The 27923-nt window shown below is 40.0% G+C and overlaps 2 protein-coding genes across 2 annotated transcripts in view; one reads left to right on the top strand and one right to left on the bottom strand.

The window, feature by feature from the left end:
• LOC117992168 (kinesin-like protein Klp61F) lies at positions 1–22450 on the bottom strand. The gene is made up of 20 exons (XM_069505802.1): positions 22259–22450; positions 20790–20937; positions 19084–19233; positions 18575–18793; positions 18026–18114; positions 15079–15327; positions 14198–14451; positions 13083–13312; positions 12424–12587; positions 11359–11498; positions 10391–10482; positions 8840–9043; positions 7921–8088; positions 7061–7433; positions 6202–6317; positions 4826–4957; positions 4328–4550; positions 2325–2437; positions 941–1195; positions 1–204 (listed from the first exon to the last, which is right to left on the bottom strand). Exons 1-20 carry the CDS (start codon positions 22321–22323, stop codon positions 64–66), a joined length of 3525 nt encoding a protein of 1174 aa, XP_069361903.1. The 5' UTR covers positions 22324–22450; the 3' UTR covers positions 1–63.
• The window catches only part of LOC117992525 (chromatin target of PRMT1 protein-like), a 106014-nt gene that overhangs the window by 39413 nt on the left and 38678 nt on the right, over positions 1–27923 (top strand). The gene's annotated exons all lie outside the window — the stretch shown is intronic.

Below are 27923 nucleotides of genomic sequence, written 5' to 3' on the forward strand. Positions count from 1 at the left end.
CCCCCCCCCCCCCCCGGCAGAGGCACGGGTAATATTATAATCATATAAGATATAGTATATATGTCAGTTGTCGCCGTTTCTCTCATAGAGAGGTTTCTTGTGGGAGGCGGGCGCGGGGGCGGGCAGTTTTGAGGGCTTCTTGAACGACACGTTGCGGTTTGTAGTGGTGCTGGAGTTCTCCTTGCCTTGCTGGTCTTGTAGACGCTGGAACAAACGTATCAAATCTATGAATATATAAAAGGAAAAGCTGACTGACTGACTAATCTATCAGGTCAAACTACTGGACGGATTAAAAAGGCTAAGAATTAAGAAAGGATTTCTGAAACTGTGGAATCAACTCCCTTCGGCGGTGTTCCCATTAGATTACAACATGGGGTTATTCAAGGGGCGGACCAACAAATTCCTAAAAGGCCGGCAAGTATCGACCGTTCCTCTGGTGCTGCAAATGTTCATGGGCGGCGGTAATCACTTAACATCAGGTGACCCCGCCTGAACGTTTGCTCGCTATCTCTATTAAAAAAATTTAACCCCGAAGGGGATAAAATGGCGGTTTGAAATTTCTGTGACAGTTTGTCAGTTTTGAAGTTATATCCATGAAAATTGGTCTTTAGATTTTGGGTTGAAAATGAAAAAATACGTGTTTTACATTTTCGTATATTACATGGGCAAGGGAAGGGAAAATTTAAAGGAACTTTGACATGCGGGTATGCGGGTTTATACAAAAACCCATTTTTAAAAATCTAACCGCCGTACTCAGAGTCGCTTAATCGTTAAACGAGATTGAGTTAAACGAGACGGAGCTCTATATCTCTCACATAAATCTGTCTCGTTTAACTCAATCCTAAGTAACGATTAGCGACTCTGAGTACGGCGGTAATTCCACGCGGACAAAGCCGCAGGCAAAAACTAGTGAGAGGATAAAAGTAAAAGGCATACTCACTTGTCTCAGATATATGTCGTTTTCGGAAGTACACTTGACTATCGACGCGCTGTGGTTGTGGTTGCTCGAGCTCAGGTTGTGGTTGCTCGAGCTCAGGTTGTGGTTGCTCGAGCTCAGGTTGTGGTTACTCAAGCTCAGGTTGTGGTTGTGGTTGTCGGTGGGCGGAGAGGGGACTACAAATGCTGCACTGTCTTCAGAGGCTGAAGTCTCTGTATCGCTTCGGGCTTCGCCATCGGTCTCTATTAGGATGCAGTCCTAAAAAATATAAGCTAGTTATAATATACTAGATGCCGAGACTTCGTCTGCTCAGATTTAGACTTTATAAAAATCCCGTGGGAACTCTGCTTTTCGTTGCTTGTTGATATAATATCTCTCACCCGGCTATACTCACGTGTTTAGTCGACGTTAGCTCGACTAGTTTCGAACCCATCCGGGGTCCTTTTTCAAAGGGACTAGCGCGACTTTAGCCACGTGGGTTTAGATTTTTTAAAATCCTGTAGGTGTTGTAAATCTGTATAATTTTCCAGGATGTAAGTATGTAAGCTAACTCTGTACCAAATTTCGTCAAAATCGGTTGAACGGATGCGCGGTGAAAGGCTAGCAGACACACAGACAGACACACTTGCGCATTTATAATATTAGTATGGATGTGAAAATATACTAGTCAATATAAAAACTACAGACTCATGTCTACCTCATTTCAAAAAATTAAAAATTCTTACCCTACCTTCCATATAATATATCATCGAAATATGCAAATTTGTAAAAAGAAATATACACTTATACACAAAAAAAGAAATCAAATCCCGTCGATTTCCCGAAAGACATGCAAATGAATTAAACCTTCCGCAATCAAAATTAGTACTGCATACCTCGAGTCCCTACGTAATGTCTATAAAGATATATAATAATTTACCAGACAAAATTCGTAACATAAACAATGAAAATAAATTCAACAAAATATTAAAAAAAAAATTATTAGAAAAGGGCTACAATGTCGTAAATGATTTCCTAAACGACGAACATAAAAATAAATAATAATATCGGTCTCCCTACTAAGGTCTAAGGACCAAATTGCGACCCAAACTGGGTATCCATAATACTTTGTACATACTTAATATGATGGAAATGCAATAAATGAAAATTGAAATTGAAATTGAAATATTCGATACGACGTGTTTCGTTTTTTTGCGTATACCAAAACTAACGTTGTATTATGGTTGTTAATAATAATAATAAAAGTTACAGTTCTTGCAATTCACGAAGGCGAGTGAACTTTACTTGCGTTTACGTCGTATACACACATTTAGTGTACCTTACGTATACCGATACGACTTAAACACAAGCATGAGCCACTCGTCTTCGTGAAATGCAAGAAGTATACCTCGTCGTTAGTATTGTGGCGCATAGCTCTGAACCGTGCCAGGATACGTTCGTGCGGCGACGTGGCGGCCAGCGTGCGCGGGAACCGGTACTCGGCACGCACGGGGGTGTTGCCTGCAACAAACAAACAAACAACCAGCCTTAGCCAGTGCTAGTTACAGATACAGCTATCCTTACCTATCTATATAAAACCCAGGCATCGCCGGGGGAGCTAACATGTCGTCCAGCAGCCCAGCTACCCAGTGTGGAAATATGCCATCTCATCACGTTCCGGCACATAGAGTCTGCAGCCACCTCTGTACGTGATCTCTGGTGCTAACCGACCACAGAACGGTAGAGGGGAAATCGATAAAAAAATAAAAAAAAATAAAATCATTTATTTTACCAGATACAAAATCATATTTTTGTTAGTATTGACACGTAGGTACCTTAAAACTAATTATTAAAAAATTCTTACTAAAACAATACTGTGCACCTGTTTTCCGAACTAGTAGAAACTGTGTCTCGGAAAACAGGGCCTCCAGCTCGGTGAGTACAAAGCTAACTACATACTAACTAACATACTAACTAAACTAAAGAGCTAAAGAAAATATTATGTGCGTGGAAGTCCATGTTATCTGTGTGTGTGTGTGAGTTTGTGTGTGCGTGAGTGCGTGTGTGTGGGGGTGTAAGTGAATGAGCACGTATAAGTGTGCATATGTGAGTGTCTTTGTATATGTTTGTGTACAATTGGGGTTACACTAGAATATCCAAAAGTTTTTCAGTATCCGAGTAAGTTTGTTTCAGAAGCCATTCCTGAAGAGAAGATTTGTATTTAAACCTATTCAAAGAGTGGAGAGAAAGAATTTTATGCAACTGGTTATAAAGGTAAGGTCCGAGGAAGACAAAAAACCTACGGCTAAAAGCAGTATTTAGTTTACTATATGTTGCTAGTTGGGGCCTACGACGGGTGCATTCTTGGTTGTAATTCATACACGAGTGCTGCTTCAGAGCAGTCGCGAGAACAAACAATTGACGTACTGTTAGCACCCTACAATACTCGTACAACAAATGCGTAGGATGCCAACGCGGCAAGAAGCAGCACACTTTCAGTACAGCTCTTTGTGCGCGTTCGATTTGAATAAGGTGGGTTTTAGCTGCACCACCCCAAGAGGTTATGCAATAGCTAAGGATAGACTGACATAGTGTTTGATAGACGATATAAAATCGATAGAGTTAGTTTTAAGGTAGCATTAATCTAGCATAGGTAGTATTGTAATTTAGATAAGATATAGTTAAGTCAAGGCTTTCGTGTCCCAACGTCGACACGAATGTCCTAATTAAATCATTTTCGTAACCAAAAAGGACTTCTACCTTCAACCCCCGCTCCAGGCAGCCGCCCTTACGTAACTTGCTCCGACCGCCGACGATCAACGACAAATAAATAAATAATCATTTATTTGCAAGAACAACGGTACAAAAAAGATGTAAGTATACAGTATGAAGAGCCCTTAACATTCGACTAAATTAATAGTGGAACGAGGATACAAAAATGTTCTACCCTTTACTGGTAACCTTCGCCAACTTATTACGCATATTATCAAAAGTGGCCACTAATTCTTTCTCACTTACACTATATACCTGTGTATAGGTGCTAGTGAGAGGGGAAGATGAGCAGTGCCATTTTCGGTTCGTTTCTTTATGTGCACGAGTTATAAAGACCTACTAGCTTATGCTCGCGACTTCGTCCGCGTGGACTACACAAATTTCAAAACCCTATTTCACCCCCTTAGGAATTGAATTTTCAAAAATCCTTTCTTAGCGGATGCCTACGACATAATAGCTATCTGCATGCCAAATTTCAGCCCGATCCGTCCAGTAGTTTGAGCTGTGCGTTGATAGATCAGTCAGTCAGTCAGTCAGTCAGTCACCTTTTCTTTTTATATATTTACATTATGTAACATCTTCTTACCTCTGTATTGGACAAGATCTTTGGATCATTCAGTCAATAAATTAAAGCCTTACCAGAGGGGTTATACACCGCGTACTCCTGGTTCAGACACCTGGTCTCCAACTCTTCAAGCTTCGCCACTTCCTCCCTCAGGTTAGCGTAGAACTTTTCTATTTCCCGGGAAGTGGTTGTCAGGGTCAGTTTCTGCTGGTTCTCGTGTGAGCGGCATGACGACGCAAGGTTCGCTGTGCCGGTTGATATGCAGGATAGCTGTTCTATTGTTGCAGTTGTGATGCCCTGTGATAAAAGAATTTAATCTCTTTACTAGAATGGCGACCTCGCACCAGAAAGCCTACTAGCTGGACAGACGTCATCAAACGAGTCGCAGAGAGACGCTGGATTCAGGCTGAGATTTAAATTAAGATTGAGTTAAAACGAGACAGATTTATGTGAGAGATATAGCTATTGTTTCAACTCTGTCTTAAGTCTAAGCTAAGTCAGAGTGCGCTCTATAGATCTCACTGTGAGAGGACCGCCGTGCTCAGTAGTGTGCCGGCGAAACAAAGACTCACGTTAACTTCCCCGACGAGCGCGTCGACAGAGCGGTGGTAGTGTTGCAGCACCGCCCGTAACATCTCGTCCGAGTCATCGGCTAACTGACCCATAGACCGACTGTTTTCTTGATTCAGAGAAGAAGTTTCCTCCTGTTAAAAATACACTTGAATAATCCTCTCTTATTTACTGACATATTTTTATTTTTATACATACTGTTAGGCGGATTGTTTATAGTGTGTTAGAGGACTAATGTTGATAGTCTGCACACTGCCTAGCACCCTCTGACATTTCTCCGAGAGTCTATGGTTTGGCATAGACTCTAGACGGTTGGTGACGCCTAGAATATGAATAGTTCATGGTACCGACTTGTAAATTAATTAAATAAGAAACAGTGATTAGAATTATGTACTTATTATATAATACTTTTATATACTTTAGTATATAAAAGTGGTTTTCATTTTAACAATACGTATATTGTGTATTTATTTTATTTAATTAGTACACCCCTTCCGCTTACTTTAATTCTTATAATATCCTCTACCCTAAGTTTGCCTGGAAGAGATCGCTATTATAGCGATAAGGCCGCCTATTGTACTTGCAAACATCTTTGTTATATGTCTATTGTTTTGGTTTTGGTGTACAATAAAGCATATTTTACTTTTACTTTTTACTTTTTTTGAATATCTCCTACAAATTTCTGTGTTCCTAGTATATTTCTTAAACTTGGAGAATTTTCACATTAGATATTCTAATATACGTGGGAGTATGTATACAAGTTATAACTAACGGATTCTGTGATTAACATCAGTACCCATATTATAAATGGGTAAGTGTGTTTGTTTGTTTGTCCTTCAATCGCGTCGCAACGGAACAACCGCTGGACGTGGTTTTTTGCATGGGTATAGTTAAAGACATGGAGAATGACATGTGATTGCTTTAACGGTGAAGGAAAACATCGTGAGGAATCCTGCATGCCTGAGAGTTTTCTATAATGTTCTCAAAGGTGTGTGAAGTCTACTAATCCGCACATGGCCAGCGTGGTAGACTATGACCAACACCCTTCTCACTCTGAGAGACCCGTGCTCTGTAGTGAGCCGCTGATGGGTTGATCATGATGATTATATCTGTAAGTGTAAAATTTTATAACGCCGCAAAGACAACAGAAATGGAAAATTGAAAAGTATTGTTATAGTTCTTGCATTTCACGAAGGCGAGTGGCTCATGCTTGTGTTTAAGTCGTATCGGTATACGTAAGGTACAGTAAATGTGTGCGTTTGACAGCGCTTGCTCGCGACTGATTGGTCCGACATGCACGCACACTTACGCAATGACCATGTAAACGACGTTACCACAAGTAAAGTTCACTAGCCTTCGTGAATTGCAAGAACTGTACCTGAATTTTGGTCTGAGCGTCCTGCAAATCGGATACCAAGTCTGCCTTGACCTTGTCTACCACGTTGACTGCATCAGCGCTCAAACTCTCCACATTGGAAGTGATCACCGCACAACCTGAAACAAAATCAAATATTGAATTTAAATTAAAAAATTAAAAAATTATTTATTCTTCAAATTTACATATAACAATAAACACTAGGGAAACGGTAATAGCTGTGTTAGTTAAAATGTTAAAATGTCGGATCGGAGGGAGGCCTTTGCCCACACGTGGGACAGCACAGGCTGATTTAGATTAGATTAGATTAGACTAGCTGATGCCTGCGACTTCGTACGCGTGGAGTTAGGTTTTTAAAAATCCTGTGGAAACTCCTAAATTTTCCGGGATAAAAAGTAGCCTATGTCCTTCTCCGGGTTGCAAGCTACCTCTGTACCAAATTTCGTCGAAATCGGCTGAACGGTTGAGCCTTGAAAAGCTAGCAGACAGACAGACAGACAGACACACTTTCGCATTTATAATAATATAATTAGTATGGATTAAATGTTTCCTAATATCACCCAAAATACTACTTCCTATTCCTACTAATATTATAAATGCAAATTTCATCTATATTTCTGTTATAGTCTATAACTAATATTATAAGTGCGAAAGTGTCTGTCTGTCTGCTAGCTTTTCACGGCCCAACAGTTTAACCGATTTTGATGAAATTTGGTGCAGAGTTAGCTTACATCCCGAGGAAGGACATTATATGCTACTTTTTATCCTGGGAATTATAGAGTTCCCACAGGATTTTTAAAAACCTAATTCCACGCAGACAAAGTCCCAGGCATCATCTAGTTTGTTATAAACCAAACCTCACCTGTTTCAAACTGCTCCACAAAACCACTCAAACAAGTGTCTAACTTCTTCTCATACTCTGAGAAATCTTCTTTGCACTTCTCTATCTCTTGTTCATACACTTTCAATTTCTCATTCAGACACTTGACAGTCTTACTTGCTTTAATTTCGAAAAGTATCTTCTGTTCTTCTAATAAATATAACTTCTTTTTAATGATATTGTCTAAAAAGTTCTTTTCAATCGTCCATTGTCTTTGTAAGCGTTCTTCTAGAAGTCTCCTTTCTTCTTCTGCCCGTTTCGCGAATATCATTTCGAATTCTTCCTTTTCGCGCTCAATTTCTAGAACTTGATTGTCCATGTATTGTTTTATTCTTTCTTGGTCTTCTTTGGCACTCTGTTTCCAAATAATAATAAAAATATAAGTTACTAAAAAAACATCATTTTTAGTAATTTTTAGGGTTAGTAATTTTTAAACCACAAAAGGAAAAACGGAACCCTTATAGGATCACTTTGTCGTCTGTCTGTCTGTCGGTCTGTCAAGAAACCTACAGGGTACTTCCCGTTGACCTAGAATCATGAAATTTGGCAGGTAGCTGTCTTATAGCAGACATTCGGGTAAAAATCTGAAAACCGTGAATTTGTGGTTACATCACACCATACTAATATTATAAATGCGAAAGTGTGTGTGTCTGTCTGTCTATCTGCTAGCCTTTCACGGCCCATCCGTTCAACCGATTTTGACGAAATTTGGTACAACGATAACTTGCGTCCCGGGGAAGGGCATAGGCTACTTTTATCCCGGAAAATCAAAAGTTTCAAAAACCTAAATCCACGCGGACGAGGTCGCGGGCATCCTCTAGTGTGTTTATAAATCAATTCACCGCGATCTCGTGCCGCATGTCGTCCTGCAGCCGCCTGCACGTCGTGAGTCTGTCGTGCTGCTCGCGTCGCACCGCGTTGAACAGGTTCTCGGACGCGGATCGCACGCTTGTGTCGAGCGCCGCGTGTGTTTCGCGTAGAGACGTTACGTTGGTACATGTGTTTTGTTGCTGTAATAAACAGATCAGACGTGAGCAAAGCAACTATTTTATTGACTATTTTGCGCACACCAACCAATCACAAACATGTTTTCAGAAAACATTCGAAACACAATTCGTAAATGTTTCCAAAAAACATTCGAAATTCAAGTAGAAAACATAGTGGTGGTGGTGTAGTGATTGGTTGGTGACTCAAAATGGTTAACGTCCACTGAGATTTTTGTCTCTATCATTTGTATGGAATTACGTAACAGAGAGAGCGCTGTACGAACTTCTTTCCGTGGATAAGGCACAACTGCACGCCCTGTGTACTCCACTGCTTATAAGTAGTGGAGTACACAGGGCGCAGTGGGTGTACGCGACAGGTTGAAATGGCGATCGGGCGAGGGAGGTCGTTCCTGCGGTAGTGGAGCGGTTCGGGAGAGTGTGATGACGTGACGCGAGCTCAGTGACTCGTCAACTTGTGACAACTGTCACATTCCCGCATCACTCCACTACCGTCTAGGAGTCTACTCAGTTATGCGCTAAAATAGGTATAGCGCATAACTGAGTAGACTGAGTAGACTGAGTAGACCACTGCACCATTAGTACATCAATAAATCTTTCACTTTTTGGAAGGACATACATACTTCAACTGTAATAACAGATAGATTGTTTCCGGTTGGTGTGGTGCTAGGACCCAGCTAGTGCTACGATGAGAAAACTCTACTAGCGAGATTGACGTTTGTATAACGCCATCTAGTGCTTGAAAGGAAAGGCTCACCCATTGTTGCAGGAAGGCCGTCACACTGGCAGTCAGGTCATGTTGGCCGGCTTTCTGTAAGCACGCCGCAACACAGGCAGAGAACCTCTCCAGAACACTCTCTGTGCTCTCCGTCATCTGTTCGAGTGTATCGCGGAACAGCGCGGAATGACGCTCCGTCGTTTTGCTCGTATCTTCTTGGACAGTGGCCTTCAGTGATGATATCTGAATAAATCAGTACCTTTATAATAAATGCGAAAGTGTGTTTGTTTGTTGGTTTGTCCTTCAATCACGTCGCAACGGATTGACGTGATTTTTTGCATGGGTATAGATAAAGACCTGGAGAGTGACATAGGCTACTTTTTATCCAGGAAAATCAAAGAGTTCCCACGGGATTTTTAAAAACCTAATTCCACGCGGACGAAGTCGCGGGCATCAGCTAGTATAATATAAGTAGTATTTCTTTGTTCTTAGGTATCCATACCCGAAAAGGGTGCCAACGGGACTCTATTACTAAGCCTTCCTTCAGCTGACCGTCTGTTTGTCAGCGAGCTGTATCTCATGAACCGTAAGAAAGGAATCAGTTCCCTTATTATAAATGCGAAAGTGTTGGTTTGTCCTTCAATCACGTCGCAACAGAGCAACGGATCGACGTGATTTTTTGCATGGGTATAGTTTAAGACCTGGAGAGTGACATGGCTACTTTTTATCCCGGAAAATCAAGGAGTTCCTAACCTGAATCCACGCAAACGAAGTCGCGGGCATCAACTAGTAAAGAAATAAATAGAGAGTTGAAATTTTCTATTGCCGCTATAACAACAATATTAAAAACAAAAAAAGAATCATCAAAATCGGTTCATAATTGACGGAGTAATCGCGTAACAAACATACAAAAAAAAAAACAGTCGAATTGAGAACCTCCTCCTTTTTTTGAAGTCGGTTAAAAAGCCTTGTTTTGAAAATTTTAAAGTACACAATGTATCTTGTACGATGGTACGGAACCTTGCGTGTGCGAGTTCGACTCGCACTTAACTGTGTTGTACTTTTTTAGGGTTCCGTAGTAAACAAGGAACCCTTAGTTTCGCCATGTCCGTCCGTCCGTCCTCGGTTAATCTCAGAGACTATTAGTGCTAGAAATCTGTAATTTGGCTAATCACGCCGACTATGTTTTTTTAATTGAATTTCAAATGTTTTTTGAAAACATTTTCGAATTGAATTTCGAATGTTTATTGAAAACATGTTTGTGATTGGTTGGTGCCTCAAAATGGATAACGCCCACTGAGATTTTTGGTTCTATCATTTGTATAGGACTAGCTTATGCTCGCGACTTCGTCCGCGTGGACTACACAAATTTCAAACCCCTATTTCACACCCTTAGGGGTTGAATTTTCAAATATCCTTTCTTAGCGGATGCCTACGTCGTAATAGCTATCTGTCCAGTAGTTTGAGCTGTGCGTTGATAGATCAGCCAGCCAGTCAGTCAGTCAGTCAGTCACCTTTTCCTTTTATATATAGATTCCATCACAGAGAGAGTGCTATACTAACTTGTTTACCAAGCATAGAGATACTCACGTTATTCACAGTGTCCATGGACTGCTCCACTAGCTTGTCAAGTTGTTGTTTGTGTTCGCTGTTTATCTGTATGTTGTCTTTGGTGTACGACTCTGAAAACAAAAGTAATACCTACTTATAATAGGAATAGACACGACAGTACACACTCACTCACTCACACGCACACACACACAAACACACACACATATACAAACCCATACACCGAAACACGCGCGCGCTCATACACATTCTAAAGTAAAAATAATAATCAATGGGGCCGATTCTCTTGTACACAATCTCTAAACTAAATTAAATTATCAGGTCTAAATCTAGTGCTATCCTTTTCCGCACGCAACATTATGAAAGGGATAGCCATAGATTTAGACGTGCCATTTTAGTTTAGTTAAGAGATTGTGCACAAGGGAATTAGCCACATTGTCATTGCATATCTGGGAAGAGACTGACCCCCATGACACGGGTTAACCTAGTTTGGGGGTTGAGGGTAATTTTAAGCAAAGTTGTAATTTGGAACAAATAAAGATTTATTATTATTATTATTAATTTAATACAGTGCGACAAGGCTTTCTTGGAACTTGAATGACATTGACAGGGGGGCGCTGTTGGAGAACAAAGGCTTAGCATATTCAAACAAGAACAAAGAAATAACAAATATATTTTTCACTTCTCATGCTCGTAAAGTTCTTCTTTATGCCCAGTGTAAGCGGATAACAGCCGTACTCAGAGACGCTAATCGTTACTTAAGATTGAGTTAAAACGAGACAGATTTATATTAGATATATATATAGCTGTGTCTTGTTTTAACTCAATCTTTAGTAAACGTCATGGCTTGTTGAATGCCCTTGTTATACAATCTAAGTATTTTAGATTTGAAAAATAATTTTCACATATCAATTTCTTAAATTTTTTTTAGGGATTTTGCAAAGTTTTTGGTTTGATAAAGCCGGCGACTAACCTATAGAAGACCTTACCCAAAGCAGTCTGAATATCCCCCAGGTTCCTCATGACGGACGCCACGCAGTTGTCCGCGCCCGCCACGATGTTATTGCGGCGTTGCGCCGATACCTCTCGGTATGTCTTCGTCACTTCTAGATTTGTTGACTCTACGGATCTGAGAATGTATAAAAAAAACTAGTTTATGCTCGCGACTTAGTCCGCGTGGACTACACAAATTTCAAACCCCTTAGGGATTGAATTTTCAAAAATTCTTTCTGAGCGTTTCGTGATATCTTCTAAGATATTAATCTAAATGAAATGATACAAAGGGCAATTTTGGTCTAAATTAAATACTTGAGATGACGAACAGTTTTGTTTTGATATGGATTAATACTATGATAGTAAAAAACCTCCGAAAGTAAAGCTTTGTTTTAGACCACATTTCAAAACCACCGTACCGTACCGTAAAAGATAGATATATGCTATCGCGGACTTGTTTTTAGAACTGTTTAAGAGGAACAATTCCACCGAACATTGTTTTCGTGTAACTTTAACTATTTGGGCAGCGCACGCCACGGAAGCTCAAGCATTTTTGAAACTAAATATAGCCTATAGCACTCAGGAATAATGTAGCTTTCTTTTGCTGAAAGAATTTTCAAAATCGGTTCAGTAGTTCCAGAGATTACCCCCTACAAACAAACTTAACGACATAACCTCTTTGTAATATTAGTATAGAAGTATAGATGTACGTGGCAGAGAAAAGCCAGAGATAGAACAATTTGGAAGGGAATGGAGGAGGCCTATGTCGGAAGACACTGAGGCGTTAAAATGGCTACCGAAGACGCAACTTGCTATATATACTAACTAGTTTAATAATATGTAATAGTTTAAATTAACAAATTGTAAATTGTGAACCCTCAGAATAATAAAGGCTTATTTATTTTATTTTATTTTATAGATGTACAAAAAAAATCAAATTATGTAAACTAAAAAGTAAATAAGTACATAATTTTGAACAAAGATTACGGAACCTTTCGTGTGCAAAACTGACTCGCACTAGATCACTTTTTAAAAATTCAAATTCTGTGTATTACACTTACTTGCGCTTGTCGACAGTTTCCAGCAACTTGCCCGCGTCGGTGGAGGCGGCTTCGGCCGCGGCTAGCAGCTCCTTGGCCTGCGACGACAGAATGCTCTCCGTCTGCGCCTGTTTGGTCACGAGGTGCTTTTGCTCTTCATAGTGCAGCTTTGTCGTCTTCAACTCCTGAGGATAGATGGGAAGTTAAACGGTGGTAGCAAATAGCAATCACATACTCTGTGATCAGTACCCTTATTATATCAGTACCCTTATTATAAATGGAGCCTCAATAGCTCAACCGGTATAGGAGTGGAATGAAAACCGAAAGGTCGACGGTTCAAATCCCGCCCGTTGCACTATTGTCGTACCTACTCCTAGCACAAGCTTGACGCTTAATTGGAGAGGAAAGGGGAATATTAGTCATTTAATATGGCTAATATTCTTTAAAAAAAAAAAAATATGCGAAAGTGTGTTTGTTTGTTGGTTTGTCTTTCAATTACGTCGCAACGGTGCAAAGGATTGACGTGATTTTTTGTATGGGTATAGATAAAGACCTGGAGAGTGCCATAGGCTACTTTTATCCCGGAAAATCAAAGAGTTCCCACGGGATTTTCAAAAAACCTAGTTCACGCGGACGAAGTCGTGGGCATCGGCTAGTAAACAATGACAGCGTTTACTCACGTTGGCAGTATTAGCAAGCTCATTTTCAGTGACGCCCAGTCGATCGACAGTTTTGCTGAGCCGATTTTGATGGTCCTTGAATTGATCGCGAAGCTCTTTGAACACGCTCTCCACACGGTCTCTCTCCTCTTCTACGGCGCGCTTCTTTAACAACAGCTCCTGGATCTCCTTGCGTTGCTCCTCTTGCTTGAGAGTCATTTCAGCGAACGTCTCGTTGGCTAAGTATACACCTAGAACAGTATGAAACTGTATTGTAGCTGAATTTTGAACAAATTTTCAAAAGGTTTAAAAATATATCTCAAACGAAAAATAATCCATACTAATATTATAAATGCGAAAGTGTGTGTCTGTCTGTCTGCTAACTTTTCACGGCCCAACGGTTCAACCGATTTTGATTAAATTTGGTACAGAGTTAGCTTACATCCCGGGGAAGGACATATTAGGCCACTTTTTATCCCCGAAAATTAAAGAGTTCCTATGGGATTTTTAAAAAACCTATATCCACGCGGACGAAGTCGTGGGCATCATCTAGTAAAAAATAAAATACCACATTAAAGACAATAAAGACTATAAAATAAAATAATATTAATTGAGAATTTTTTCATTGGACGCTTGAAAAGTTCAGTCTTTTAAACTCCATACTATCTATTCAAGCAGTGATAGCCTAGTGGTTAGGACGTCCGCCTTCTAATCAGAGGTCGGGGGTTCGATCCCGGGCACGCACCTCTAACTTTTCGGAATTATGTGCGTTTTTAAATTAATTAAATATCACTTGCTTTAACGGTGAAGGAAAACATCGTGAGGAAACCTGCATGCGTGAGAGTCCTCCATAATGTTCTCAAAGATGTGTGAAGTCTACCAATTCACACATGGCCAGCGTAGTAGACTATGGCCAAAACCCATCTCACTCTGAGAGGAGACCCGCGCTCTGTAGTGAGCCGGTGATGGGTTGATCATGATGATGATGATGACTATCCATTCTTGTTATAAATGGATGGTCTGTTAGATTTTCAAGGTCCATCCGATTTTCCATCCAATCGTTTCCATCTTTTTTAATAGATTCCAGAGTTAAATTACTGCTGCTAATTAGGTAGAAAAAGCAAGAGAATAATTACCATTCTTTTCTCTGGCAGCATACAGATCCCTCCTCAGTCTGTCAATTTCTTCCGCATATTCCTTGAGGATAGCCTTCTTGGTCATCTTCTGGTTGATCTCCGGCTTGTTCTGGATGTTCTTGGCGCGGTTGGCGTACTCCAGAGTGCTCATGGTCTCCTCCAGATCCTTGTGGCCCGGGGAAATGGTCGCTATGATGGAGGTTTTGGTACGGCCACCCAGGGATTCTTGTAGGATACGGGTCAGTTTGGATTCCCTGAACAGACAAAAACCTTTTTAAGGGTTCCGTACCTCAAAAGTAAAAATGGAAACCTTATAGGATCACTTTGTTGTCTGTCTGTCTGTCTGTATATCAAGAAACCTATAGGGTACTTCCCGTTGACCTAGAATCATGAAATTTGGAAGGAAGGTGGGTATCATAACAGACACCGTGAATTTGTGATTACTTCACAAGAAAAAAATCAAAATGTGTTCATGAACAATTATTGCTATTTTCAACTTTCAAAGTAAGATTACTATACCAAGTGGGGTATCGTATGAAAGGGCTTTTCTTGTACATTCTAAAGCAGATTTTTATTTATTTTTAGGCATAATAGTTTTTGATTTACCGTGCAAAATGTCGATAAAATATGATTGTAGCACGGAACCCTCAGTGCGCAAGTCTAACTCACACTTGGCCGGGTTTTTTAATTCTTATACAAGTTACCCCTTGACTGCGATCTCACCTGGTGGTAAGTGATGATGCAGTCCATTATTGGTCTATTATTGGGTATAGCCAGTTATTGGTATTGGTATTGGATTGTGTTTAGGTAGTATAACAATAACGTTAAGTTTTTGTTAGCGTTCTGGCTACACCCTGTATTTAGATAGAAGATAGACTAACCTATAAGGTATATGTGGGTGTCGCTCCACCAGTGCTGTGATGACCCTGCCCAGGGTCAGCAAGGACTGGTTGATGTTCACGCACTCTCTCGCTCGCTCCTTCTTGGCAGGATTGTCAGATCCCGCTTTGCTGATGTTCTCTGAGCCGGCCAAGTCCACCAAGTTGAGTTTGCCAATCTTGACTAACTCTTCACCTTCTGGGCTATTCTCTTTCATGTGTACCACGATCGTGAATACTGTGTGTGAACGGCTGCAAAGATCATAGGAATTTAGTAGGTAGATATACGGCAGTATAGATGTCCTATTTCACGATGACCGCTCTGCCTTGGTTGTAGTAGTGAGTGTAGCAATAAACGTTTCACGTTACGCCACAGGGAGTTGGGTATTTTCCTACTTTTGAATTTGATAAATATTATTACTTTATTATAAACTAGGATAAAAATAAAGACACGCTGAAAAAAATATTAAAATCCAACAAAGATTTACAGGCATTTTAGTTTTGGAGTGGGAGGGTCTTCTATGCCTCTCTCGCAAAACGAAAATTTGTATGAAACCGCACGAAGCTACTATGGCATTAGTAAGGTATGACGTCAAAATGCTATATCGCTATCTCTGTCTGATCAGAAATATTTAAACGCTTATAACTTTTTTGTCATTTGATCGATTAATTAGTTTTTTCAGTTTACGTCATTATTTTTACCCTAGTTTATAATAAAGTAATAAAAAAATTGGAGGCAAATACCCAATTGAGATAGTACCGTCTATATACAAGCACGCTGGAAGAAGTGAAATGGAAGAGCTGGAAATGTCAGTTATCTTTTCAATCCGCACAAAATATAACTGACATGACTGAATAATGGATCTAGAATACTGCAGCTACTTCTTACTTCTATAAACTGGAAATCTTACGTTTCTAGCTCCAAAGCAAAATCAATTCGACATTAAACAGGGTGTTACCAGAACGCCAGCAAAAACTTAGTATTATTGTTTAACTATCTAAACACAATCCAATACTAACAAGTCCGCAACATATAGAGTGCAAAACTGGGGTCAGTGCCTCACGTACGACGCGGCATTGACTCCGAGTGGCCTACTTACGTTCGTTGACCCCTAGCGTCAGTCAGTTGTTTTATTGTTTTCGGTCTTTTACAAAATACAGGATATTTTTTTATATATTTTTCGCGTTTTTTTTGTAGTATCATACACTGGTATGATAGTACAAAACTGTATCATCAGTACTATCACTTGTCTTCGTTTTTGCTAGCGTTCTGGTTACACCCTGTATAACACAGTACAGTACAGTTTTTCATTATGATGGCGATAACTTTGTATATGCTTCCTCAATATTGCAGTAACCAAATCGATTTATTTAATTTATAGCATTTAATTGTTTATGGTATGAAGAAACATAAACAAAAGCCATAAAACAAAACAAGAACATGAACAAAAATACCTTCTAAAATACAGTATGATTAGTTGCTTACATAGTAAGGTACTTTAAAATGTGATAAACTTACAATAAATGCTTATCATTGAGTTGGTTGCTGCAATATGAGACAAAAAAAAAGTTAAAATTTAAAAAAAAAATTTGTGTTCTTGCAATTCACGAAGGCAAGTGAACTTAACTTGTGGTTACGTCGTATACACGGACATTACGTACGTGTGCGTGCATGTCGGACCGATCAGTCACGAGCAAGCGCTCGCAAACGCACACATTTACTGTGCCTTACGTATACCGATACAACTTAAACACGAGCATGAGTCCCTCGCCTTCGTGAAATGCAAGAACTATACCTAAAACAAGTACCTAGCCCAATCTAAACATAAGGTAGATGACTGCGCATTATAAAAATACAAATCTCATCCGGGCTTGTGTATTAATCCTTACGCCACCTTGCAGCAAACTGCTTAATGCAAAATGCGTCCCAAAAGCGGTGAATATTTTGGATGTTCAAAGAATAAAGTTATGGCCTCAGAAACTACAAATTTGTTTATTTATTTTTAAGTAATGTTATAAAAATTAAATATATTCTTTAGTGAATTACAAACATGTTTGGCAAAACACATCGTCAATCAAATTTGCCAAACACGTATTTTGTATGACAAACGAATTTGCCAAGCACGTAAGTTTCTAATCAAATCAAATCAAATCAAATCATTTATTTGCACGATTGCAGGTACAATGATGGTGTTACAGTGGTTTATTTACAGCTACAATCCGCCATACAGTGGGCATGCAAAATTTATTTTCTTATTATCTATTATTAATAAGCTATTTTTTTTAACTTTTTTTTTTTAGAATTATAATGTTCAACAGTCACATATCACAAAATATAATATAATATCACATGTCACATAATAATTATCTACCTGTAATATATTAACCAAGAAATAATAAAATTAAAAAATAGTCAATAATAATATAATCACATCAAGTCAACTCTAATTAAATTACCTTAAGATTACTATTATTATTACTACATAAGTTTGTTTGAGTAACGCATCAAAAACGACCGCAGACGTTCAAATAATTAGAGAAACACGTAATATTTGACAAACATGTTTGACCGTTTACGGGGCACTTATAAAAGTGATAGTACAGGTCGAGAGATGGCTCTCGGGGTACGAGGCGGGGGGACGCCCCGCACACCCACACGTCACCCGCGCTCGTCCGCACCGGCGAGGTGACTACGTATCTCGCGACAGGCTTGCGACAGTCGTAAATCTCGCGATCATTGCTGTCAAACGTCCGGCTAGAGAGAGACAGCAATAGCCACAAAGCAAAAGAAGAAGAGAGACAGCAAATGAACATTTCACACAACTGTCGCTACTGCAAAGTTTTACGTAATCAACCTGCGGGTTAGCAAAGAGCCCGTATGGGTGTGCGACGCGTTCCCTCCCACATTGCCATCTCGGCCTGTCGCGTACTATACATAAACTGAATATACCTGGATTGAGCATTCATGAGCGTAGAAGCTACCCGTTTCCTCTCCTGCCCTTGCGCCATTATTTTGTATACTTCATTCTTATTGTATACCTATTAAAGAAATGAATAATCAGTTTGCAATGCCATTAATTTTAATTCAGTTTAAAAAGTTGACGCTTTGATAAATCTAAAAGTACAAAAATTACATTGAGTGGGTATAGACTTGAGTTGTTATGAATTCATAGAATGCACGAGAACTCCATAATTAGATTTAATATGTATCAACATCTAGTAGAACTATTAATTTAATAAAAGTAACTAGGCCAAACAAACCTACCCTACCTACCTAGATCGGCTCCTCCATCCCCATACCGATCCCAGACCAACCAATATCTATTACAACCTTCCAATTTGTATGAATAAATGTGATTTTACCTATCTGTGGATACGGTTGGTTAGAAATGTTAACTGGATTGGAGGTAAGACACGCGCATCGTGTACTCCGAGTTGGATATACGCAGCTGGTCGAACAGTTGGCTGAGAGCGCGCGGGGTTATGCAGATATACTCACAGCGATCTCCTCCAAGCCATTGACAATGTTAGCGCCCTTCCTCGTGACATCCTCATAGATCCTCAGCTTGGAGTTGTCCTCGGAGCCCGAGAGCAAGTCGAACAGTTCCTCGTTATACAGCTCGAGGTAAGACACCCGCACCGTGTACTCCGTGTTGGATATACGCAGCTCGTCGAACAGTTGGCTGAGAGCGCGCGGGATTATACCAGCTAAGGGGTCCTGTCATACAAACAGATTATTTGATTACATCTTATATCAAATCAAATCAAATGTTTTATTCAAAATCAGTACCTCAGTACCCTTATTATAAATGCGAAACTGTGTTTTTTTGTTGGTTTGTCCTTCAATCACGTCGCAACGGTGCAACGGATTGACGTGATTTTTTGCATGGGTATAGATCAAGACCTGGAGAGTTACATAGGCTTACTTTTTATCCTGGGAAATCAAAGAGTTCCCACGGGATTTTTGAAGAGCTAAATCCACGCGAACGTTGTTTGTAGAACACTCACCGTCTGCCAAGTGGACTCATCGGCAGCTGCCTCGCCCACCATGGTGTGGGTCTTGCCCGTGCCAGTTTGCCCATACGCGAACACAGTGCAGTTGTACCCCGCTAGCACCTCCTCTATCAGCGGACTCACCACCGCTTGGTATACTTCTACCTGGAAGATGAATATCCGTACATGACCATGTTAAAGGCGGAAACAAATTATATCGGACTTAGGGTGAAGCCACACGATGCGTTGCGTTGGCGGTGCCGCTGTAGAAATCCCTATACCATGCTACACGATGCGTTACGACGTCGTGCGGCGCCGCACCGCACGCGCAACGGATTTGAGGCACGAGAGACGAGGCGGGGAGGGGTGATGCACTGATGCGGTGCAACACCTTACTCTCTGGCAGAGCGGCAACGTAGTGCCCGTGTGGCATCTAATACTGAAATCCACAGCGGTGCGGGCGCCGCAACGCACTGGACACGCATCGTATCGCCTTAGTCTTATAGGTGCAACTGTGCAAACTATCGGGCGTAAGTTGCGGACGTACCTTGAGCGCCAAAATGCCAAGAGCAAGTACCGAACGGGCGCCCTCCCGCGATTCGGCCCATATAACCGAGAGGTTGGTGGGGCCATGGGAGGTGGAGGGTTGTCCCGTACCTTGAGCGCTCGGACGTCCAGGAGATATCTCGCAAGCCGCGTCCCAAAAGACTGTGCACACATATAGTCGCGGCTGTCAGCCGCGGATTACGGACGCGTCCCATAGCTTGTTTCGCGCTTAAGTCGCGGTTATTAAGCAATTGCCGATTTTCGAAATGACAAAGTGGAAATGACATGGAAACAGTCGGCTTTGTAGTGTAATAGCTACATTGCTCATGTATTGCATATTTACATATTGTATCATTTTGTTTTTAAAAAACCAGCCAAGTGCGCGCGCAACGAGGGTTCCGTACTACAGTCGTATTTTTTCGACATTTTGCAAGATAATTCAAAAACATGCATAAAAATAAAACTCTGTTTTAGAATGCACAGGTGAAGCCCTTTCATATGATACCCCACTTGATATAGTTATCTTACTTCAAAAATTGAAAATACTAATTATTAGTTCATGACCACAATTTAATTTTTTTGTGTGTGATATGATATGACCACAAATTCACGGTTTTCAGATTTTTCCCTGTATGTCTGCTATAAGACCTGCCAAATTTCATGATTCTAGGTCAACGGGAAGTACCCTGTAGGTTTCTTGACAGACAGACAGACAGACAACAAAGTGATCCTATAAGGGTTCCGTTTTTCCTTTTGAGGTACGGAACCCTAAAAGAGCAACTGCTGAGTTTCTTTCACGTTTTTTTTAAATTTATAGACTAGTGCGCCATGTCCACGGGTGAGGGCATCGCGACGAGTCCGACCAACTTTTGGTGCCGGTACTATCGCCACGTGGATCTCCAGTCTATAAGAGTTGTATCGAATTTGGTGGCACAGCGAGACTACAGTGCGACAAGGCCCTCTTGGCACTTGAATGACAATGACAGGGGGGTGCTGCTGGAGAACAAAGGCTTAGAATTTTCAAACAAGGACAAAGGAAACACTTGACAGCAACGTAGTTCCGATTTTCGCCACGCGCCAAGGTAGCACTGTTGCACTGTATCGCCGCGATTCATTCGTCCGTGGAGATAAGATGGAGGCCTGTGACCAAGTGAGCCTGTCCTGATTTTACTGACCTGATTGGAATGTGGTGGGAAGGCTCGGTCAAAGGTGAACCTCTTATTGTGCATGCTCTGATGGGACTGGCGCACCACCACCTCCCGCCCATTGGCAACTTCCACCACACCCAGGGACTTGATGTCTCGCTCCCTCTGGTTCAGAGGCCTGATCAAAAAAATTATCTATAAGTACTTAATATTATAAAATAGAATAAAAAAATTTTTTTTTTTCTTTTCAATTAAACTTTTACAAGTATTTTTGAATCGTCAACAGCATCTACCACTGGTTTGGAATGCCTTTCCTACCGAGAAGAACCAGCAAGAAACTCAGAGGTTGCTACCATACATTATTATGCCATGTATAAGAAAAGTATTTGCAGTCCTGCGCACTGCTGGTTAGAGCTGCAGGTCAAATAAACGCTCATCTATAAATACAAAAGTGTGTTTGTTTGTCCTTCCTTCGCACCCTAACTAAGCTGCCAATAGACTTGTTTTTTTGCATAGAAATAGTTGAAAGGACGGAGAGTAACATAGGCTACTTTTTATCCCAGAAAATCAAAGAGTTCAGTCAAATCAAACATTGAGAAAAATCAAATCAAATCAAATTTCTTTATTTGTGAGTATCTATCTATATATATCTTTATATAAGAGTTGAGTGCTAGCTCCTAAAGAGGAGCAGCCGCTACAAAACATGAACCTACACCTAATTTGCTAAAAGTCCTCGAACTGATCGCAAATCACAAAATTTAAAAAAAAAATCTATCTGATCTATACATGATTTCATGTCCCTTTAACTATGTCACAATGCCTATGCAGGCTACCAGATGGGACAATGTGTTCCATCTTAATTCACAGTTATGATCCTGCCACCAGTTTTTTTTTTGCTTAATGTTCATAATTATAGCCTATAATCTCAGATCTCCTTAGGTAATCCCTCTTTCTATTGGTTAAAATTGTATGAAAATCTGTACAGTAATTTTTGAGACTAGCCTGAACAAACAAAAACTTAGTGCGGCAGGGGACTTAAATTTATTAACAAGGAGAAATCCATCCATTTTTGCACCAAAACTTCATACTTAGTTTACTCTCTCTATAATTCTCAGTTCAGATAGGCTTATCACACTTTATAGGCTATGTTGAGTTAAAGAATTAAGCAAGAGTAAAAATAGTCAATCAAAGCAATGATTTTAGAGATTTGATGCAGATTTTAAGACTTAAAAACTAACTCATAACTTTTTTGAGGTAAACAGACTGCAATAACATGATAAAAATCTCATGATATAGCCAGAATATAAAGATTTTAACCGTTCAAAATATCAATGAAGCTATGACGCCTACCTCAAACACATGAGTCATTCTTGTGATATTTACATGATAAATTAAATTTTTAAGTGCATTGTGATAAATTTATAGTACAGTTCAAACCTGTAAGAATGTTCAAATTCTAACGAAAGTAGTAAAAACATCGTAAAATCGCAAAGCTTTACCTTAGCCTCACGAACACTTGAATGTTTTGATTTTTGTCTTTTCTGCATCCTTTCTCGGACGTCATCTTGATATATCACACATAAAACACTGCACAATGACAAGTTCACTAAAACTATTTTGTTTTTAATACAAAAACCTTAAAATTCGTCAGTGAAATTATTATAACATTCAATTTTATTTCTATGCTTCAAAAATTCGTTATAATTTGAAAACAAGCAAGTTCAAATTGTCAAACATCAGTTTCAGACAATGTTGCCACACGAAAAATACCACAGAGTACTTTTTACATAAGGAAAAAAAATACCTTTTCGCTGTCAAACTAACATAAGGTAATTCCACACTATCACCTATCTAAGCCCTAAGGCAAGGCATGAACTTATTTCTTCATTCACAATACCATCTATAATTATACTTTGATTTAAATGTACTAAAAACCTACTCTTAACTTAATTTGAAAACAATACGGATCATGGTGCTGCAAATGTTCATAGGCGGTTTAGTAATCATTTGACCCACCAGGCTGCTTGTTGACCCGCCTGCTCGTTTGCTTGCTATTTCTATTTTTTTTTAAAGTTGGGAACGCCAATAATGCCGGACTATAATATAATTTTAAGTCGTACGTAGTTAGTGTGATATATATATAAACTTTAAAAAAAAATATATATAAAGTAGAACCTTGAAAAAAAAAAAAAAATATATAAACTATAAAATTATTTTGATCTTTTATCTTTAAATATTTTTTTACAGGGATTAACGTTTATATTAATTTAATGTCATTATTTTGCGTCAAACCTTCGTGCATCAAACCGACTCACATAAATAGTCACGTTTCTAAAGTTACCCGCAACCACTATATTATCTGTCACAACTCACAATCTGAAAAGTTGATAGTGTGTATAATATTATAGCCATATTTTTTTTCTTTTTGGCGTACAGGTTTGAACTTTGAAATTTGAATGGCGCGCAAGTTTAAATGCGGGTGGTTGTCGCAGGTCGGCACCTTGGGCTATGCCTTGTGTGAACTACCTACCTTAGTGGTCTGAGGACTGTGGCCGGCATTTGGCACATTTTTGTCAAGAGTGGTGTAACTAAAGTAACCACCAAAGAAGATATTAGATAGGTACTACTTAGTTAATATTAAAAACATTGTGATTTTCCAGGATAAAAGTAGCCTCTGCCACTCTCCAGGCCTTTCAGTAACGGCTATCCATCTTACCCGTGCAAAATATCACGTCGATCCGTTGCTCCGTTGCGACGTGATTGGAGGACAAACAAACACACACGCACATAATTAATATGTTTTCGCATACTCATAATATACGGCTATTGATTTTATCAACCCTCTATAACAGCATGCCTTTTTTCATGTTGACGTCAAAATGACGTCATTTTGATGTTAATGAGACATGGTTCCAGCGCAATAGTAATTTGCGGGACTTATATGTATGATTAAAACTAAAACTATAACAATTTGAGAGAATTACTAACATTATTATTAATACACTTTCTTTACCGAAATGTTTAAAGGTTTGCTAAAAATAGAGTTGAAAATACTTACCAATTTTCATTAATTGTTAATTTAGTTCAATCTATGAACCTCAATCTGTAAGGTACTTATAGTTAGTGTTTAACTCTCAAATTGTGGTAAAATAAGTTACACTAGAGCTTCAGACTAACAAATTCCTAAAAGGCCGGCAACGCATCGGCGGCTCCTCTGGTGCTGCAAATGTTCATGGGCGGCGGTAATCACTTAACATCAGGTGACCCGCCTGCTCGCTTGCTCGCTATATCTATTAAAAAAAAAAAAAAAAAAGACTAATTTAGACAAACCTTGTTAAGTAATTATAATCGTTGTAATTAGACAAGTAAGTAAGTAGGAGGAATGTCGCAAAAACCCCCGCTATGTGCTGGCGCGTACAGTTAAAATACCGACGATTTTTTTATCTTCCACCAACAAGAACTGAATTAAAGTGGATAAATGAGGAACGTCATTATACAGATGGTTTTTGCGTCTGGCAACACTCATTACACCATTTCCTCCCGCGCTTTCTTGAAGAAAATTAAAGAGTTGCCGCATAAGAGGGGTTTATTTGTAGTGCGCTACAAACAAACCTAGTTTGGACCTCTTTTAATTTTGAATACGTACTTACTAAATCAAACTCGAAGGTTCTAACTTCTAAGTAATACCTGTGCCTGGTTTTCCAGATTTTTAAGGATTTTTCAGAATGATTTCAGTACATGATACAAATCTTTGAACCAGTGAACTTTAAAACTAGACATTTTTACGACAGATTTCTAAAACATTAACTTTGGTTGCTTAACTTCAAATGAGAATGATTTTTTTACTCCACTACAAGCTAGCTCTTGACTGCGATCTCCCCTGGCGGTAAGTGACGATGCAGTGTAAGACGGAAGCGGGCTAACTTGGAAGGGGCATGACAGTTTTACTAAACCCATACACCTTATCGGTTTTCACTTTCTACACAGCATCTTACCGGAACGCTAAACGGTGGTAACTAGCCACAGCAGAAGCCTCCCAATAGAAAACTACATTTGTATGGAGCGTGTAACGAAGAGTACTAAGCTCCTCTGCTAAAGAGTCGCCGCATTAATTCTATCCGTATGTCGCAGCTCGCTGAGTTTTTGCCGCGGTTAGCCTGCGTTATGGCGGGACCGAGTGGTTTTTGCACTAGCCTCGAGCATCGGCGTTTCGCTTCCCAGACTCCGGGGCTGAGCAAAAAGCCACCGTTCCTCGGCCGATGGAATTCCCGCAAAAACGCACCACTCTTCACAATAACTGGCAACGCCGATGAAATAATAAGACTTCCCTTCCATTTTTTATCACTTTCCAACCACAATTTGCATCAAGCCGGCCGCAGACGTTTTTACCAGACAGCAGACTGGCACGACAAACCAAAAGCCGAGTTGCAAAAAATAAAGAAACCGCATTATTATTTTATGACTACTAATTTATGACCAATCACCACAGGACAAGAGAACTTATCTTCAGTTCTGTAAAAATTTGGCAAAAATAATAATAATAATAATAATAATAATAACTAACGAAAACTACCGAAACTACCGAAAGTACATTCTGAAGGATGGCACTCACGACATCTGTCGGGCTTGTCGCCATCCCGGCGAGTCACTCAGACATGTGCTTTCGGGATGCTCAGCGCTTGCCAACACTGAATATCTGCACAGACACAACCAAGCAGCCAAAATCCTTCACCAAGAGCTTGCTCTGATGTACGGTCTCCTGGATGAGAGGTTGCCGTATTACAAGTATACACCGGTGCCGGTACTCGAGCGCGACGGAGTCCGACTCTATTGGGACCGGTCCATCATCACGGACAGGACTATTCTAGCGAATAAGCCTGACATCGTGGTGGTGGACCGGGCACAGTCGAGGGTGTTTTTGGTGGACATCACCATTCCGTATGACGAGAACCTCGTGAGAGCTGAGACGGAGAAAAAAGCGCAAGTATCTCGATCTGGCTCACGAGGTTTCCGACATGTGGCATGTGGAGTCCACTGAAATCATCCCAATCGTCATATCTGCGAATGGGTTGATCCCAGTCAGCCTCGCTCACCATCTGAGGCGACTGGGGTTCCGTGGCAGTTCGCTCGCAGCCAGGATGCAAAAAGCGGTCTTGCTGGACTCGGCTAGGATAGTTCGCCGATTTCTTCACCTGTCGCCCTGACCCCCGGCCGTTTGGTCTCCCCTGCCGGGGTGTAATCCTCCGCCCGGTACAAATATGTAAATGTCGGTAATTTTTATGTAGGTTTATTTATTTTTATGTATGTAAGTATATTATATCTCTTTTGGCTGTTATATATATTTATCTTGTATACGGGCGTGAGAGTAGATATATCGAGATAACTAAGTATAGTAGGTACGCGACAGGCCGAGATAGCAATCGGTGTATGAGGCGGGGGGACGTCCCGCCCCTACGCTAACCCAGTGCGGGATAGCGTTGCACCGGGTTAGCGCAGGGGCCGTGCGGGTGTGCGGGTGTCCCCACCCCGATTGCCATCTCGACTTGTCGCGTACTATAGATATTATTATTATTTTTGCCAGACCTACCTACCTACCTTACCTGCGTTGAGGTTACGAAGTTTGATGTCGACTGTCGAGGTAAAGAAGCTCGATGTCGACTGTCGAAGTTACGAAGGTTGATGTCGACTGTCAGAGTAGGTAACAAAACAAAGGTCGATATCGAGTGTCGAGGTGACGAAGCTCGATGAGTAGGCACTGTCGAGGTAACGACGGTCGATGTTGAAGGTCGATGTCGACTGTTGAGGCTATCAAGGTTGATGTCGACTGTCGAGGTTACGAAGGTCGATGTCGACTATCGAGGTAACGCTCGATATTCAGTCGATCGATGCTCAATGTTTTAAAGACACCCCATTAGGTGGATATATATTAAACGAGTCGCTAGTCGCATCTGGCTAGATTCCGGCTGCGCAAGACTGTGGCGTGTGGATGTCCCTGTACAAGACCTATATGTTCACCAGTGGATGTCTATCGATTGATGATGATGAGATAAAAATATTTGATAGGTACTTATTAGAGTTGTGATGTAATGTGATCCAAATTTCAATACAATCCTTTCTTTCTTTAGATTTTTTTATCGAAATCCAGCCACAATTTTATTTGCATCAGGCCTGGCGGCCATCTTGGAAGTTTTTCGTCGTCGCCGACTCGCCGCGTTCCGAAAACTGAGTTTCGGTAAAAAGTTATTGAAATTTCTCGTTCTTGGAATGGACATTTATTAGTAATGGAATTCATTAACAACTACTTTGACACTCATGTGGTGGTTAAGGCGAAAATAATTGTCTACTTATTGGAGGTAGATACAAAGTAATGAGATTCAAGTCATTATATTAAGAGAGATAAGAAAATCATGAAAAGTGAATAAAATGAAAAAAGTTCATTGAGTTGTTCAATTCATCCCCCTCGGGACAGGCAAAGATCGTAGCCCCATACAGCCTGAAAAGTTCGTTCATTATGAATAATATAGGTACTGAATTTCACAGAAAAAAAACTTCGATTGTGTAAATTTCCACCTTATTTACTGAAGCATAGAAGTGGTCACATTTTAATCTAAAAAAAAAGAGGTTCAAGTTTTATGCAGATTTTAGATTGAGAAAGTAAGTTACTTAAGTAGAAGTATTCACATACAAAACCTTGACTGTAGAGTTTTTATCGAAGTCGATTTGTATTTTTATAAAATTATTAAACTAAGTAAGCGCCTCGGTATATTATTTCAGTACATAACTGAACCTGTTGTAATTTGCAATGCATTTTTTTGTGATGTTGCGCAGGAAAATCTTGCGAGACTTATCTAGCTACCTATAAAAATAAAATCTAGAATTTTAAAACTAAAGGTAGACAGGTAGTGAAAGTAGTTTTGTTTGTAGGGTACCGTATAGCGTGGGATTTTAAGCATCCATGATAATTATTAATTATCAACTAATTAAAAAAAACCGGCCAAGTGCGAGTCAGGCTCGCGCAATGAGGGTTCCGTACTACAGTCGTATTTTTTCGACATTTTGCACGATAATTCAAAAACTATGATGCATAAAAATAAATAAAAATCTGTGTTAGAATGTACAGGTGAAGACCTTTCATATGATACCCCCACTTGATATAGTCACTCA

Source organism: Maniola hyperantus, chromosome 21 (assembly GCF_902806685.2).
Source record: "Maniola hyperantus chromosome 21, iAphHyp1.2, whole genome shotgun sequence".
NCBI classification, from domain to species: Eukaryota; Metazoa; Arthropoda; class Insecta; order Lepidoptera; family Nymphalidae; genus Maniola; species Maniola hyperantus.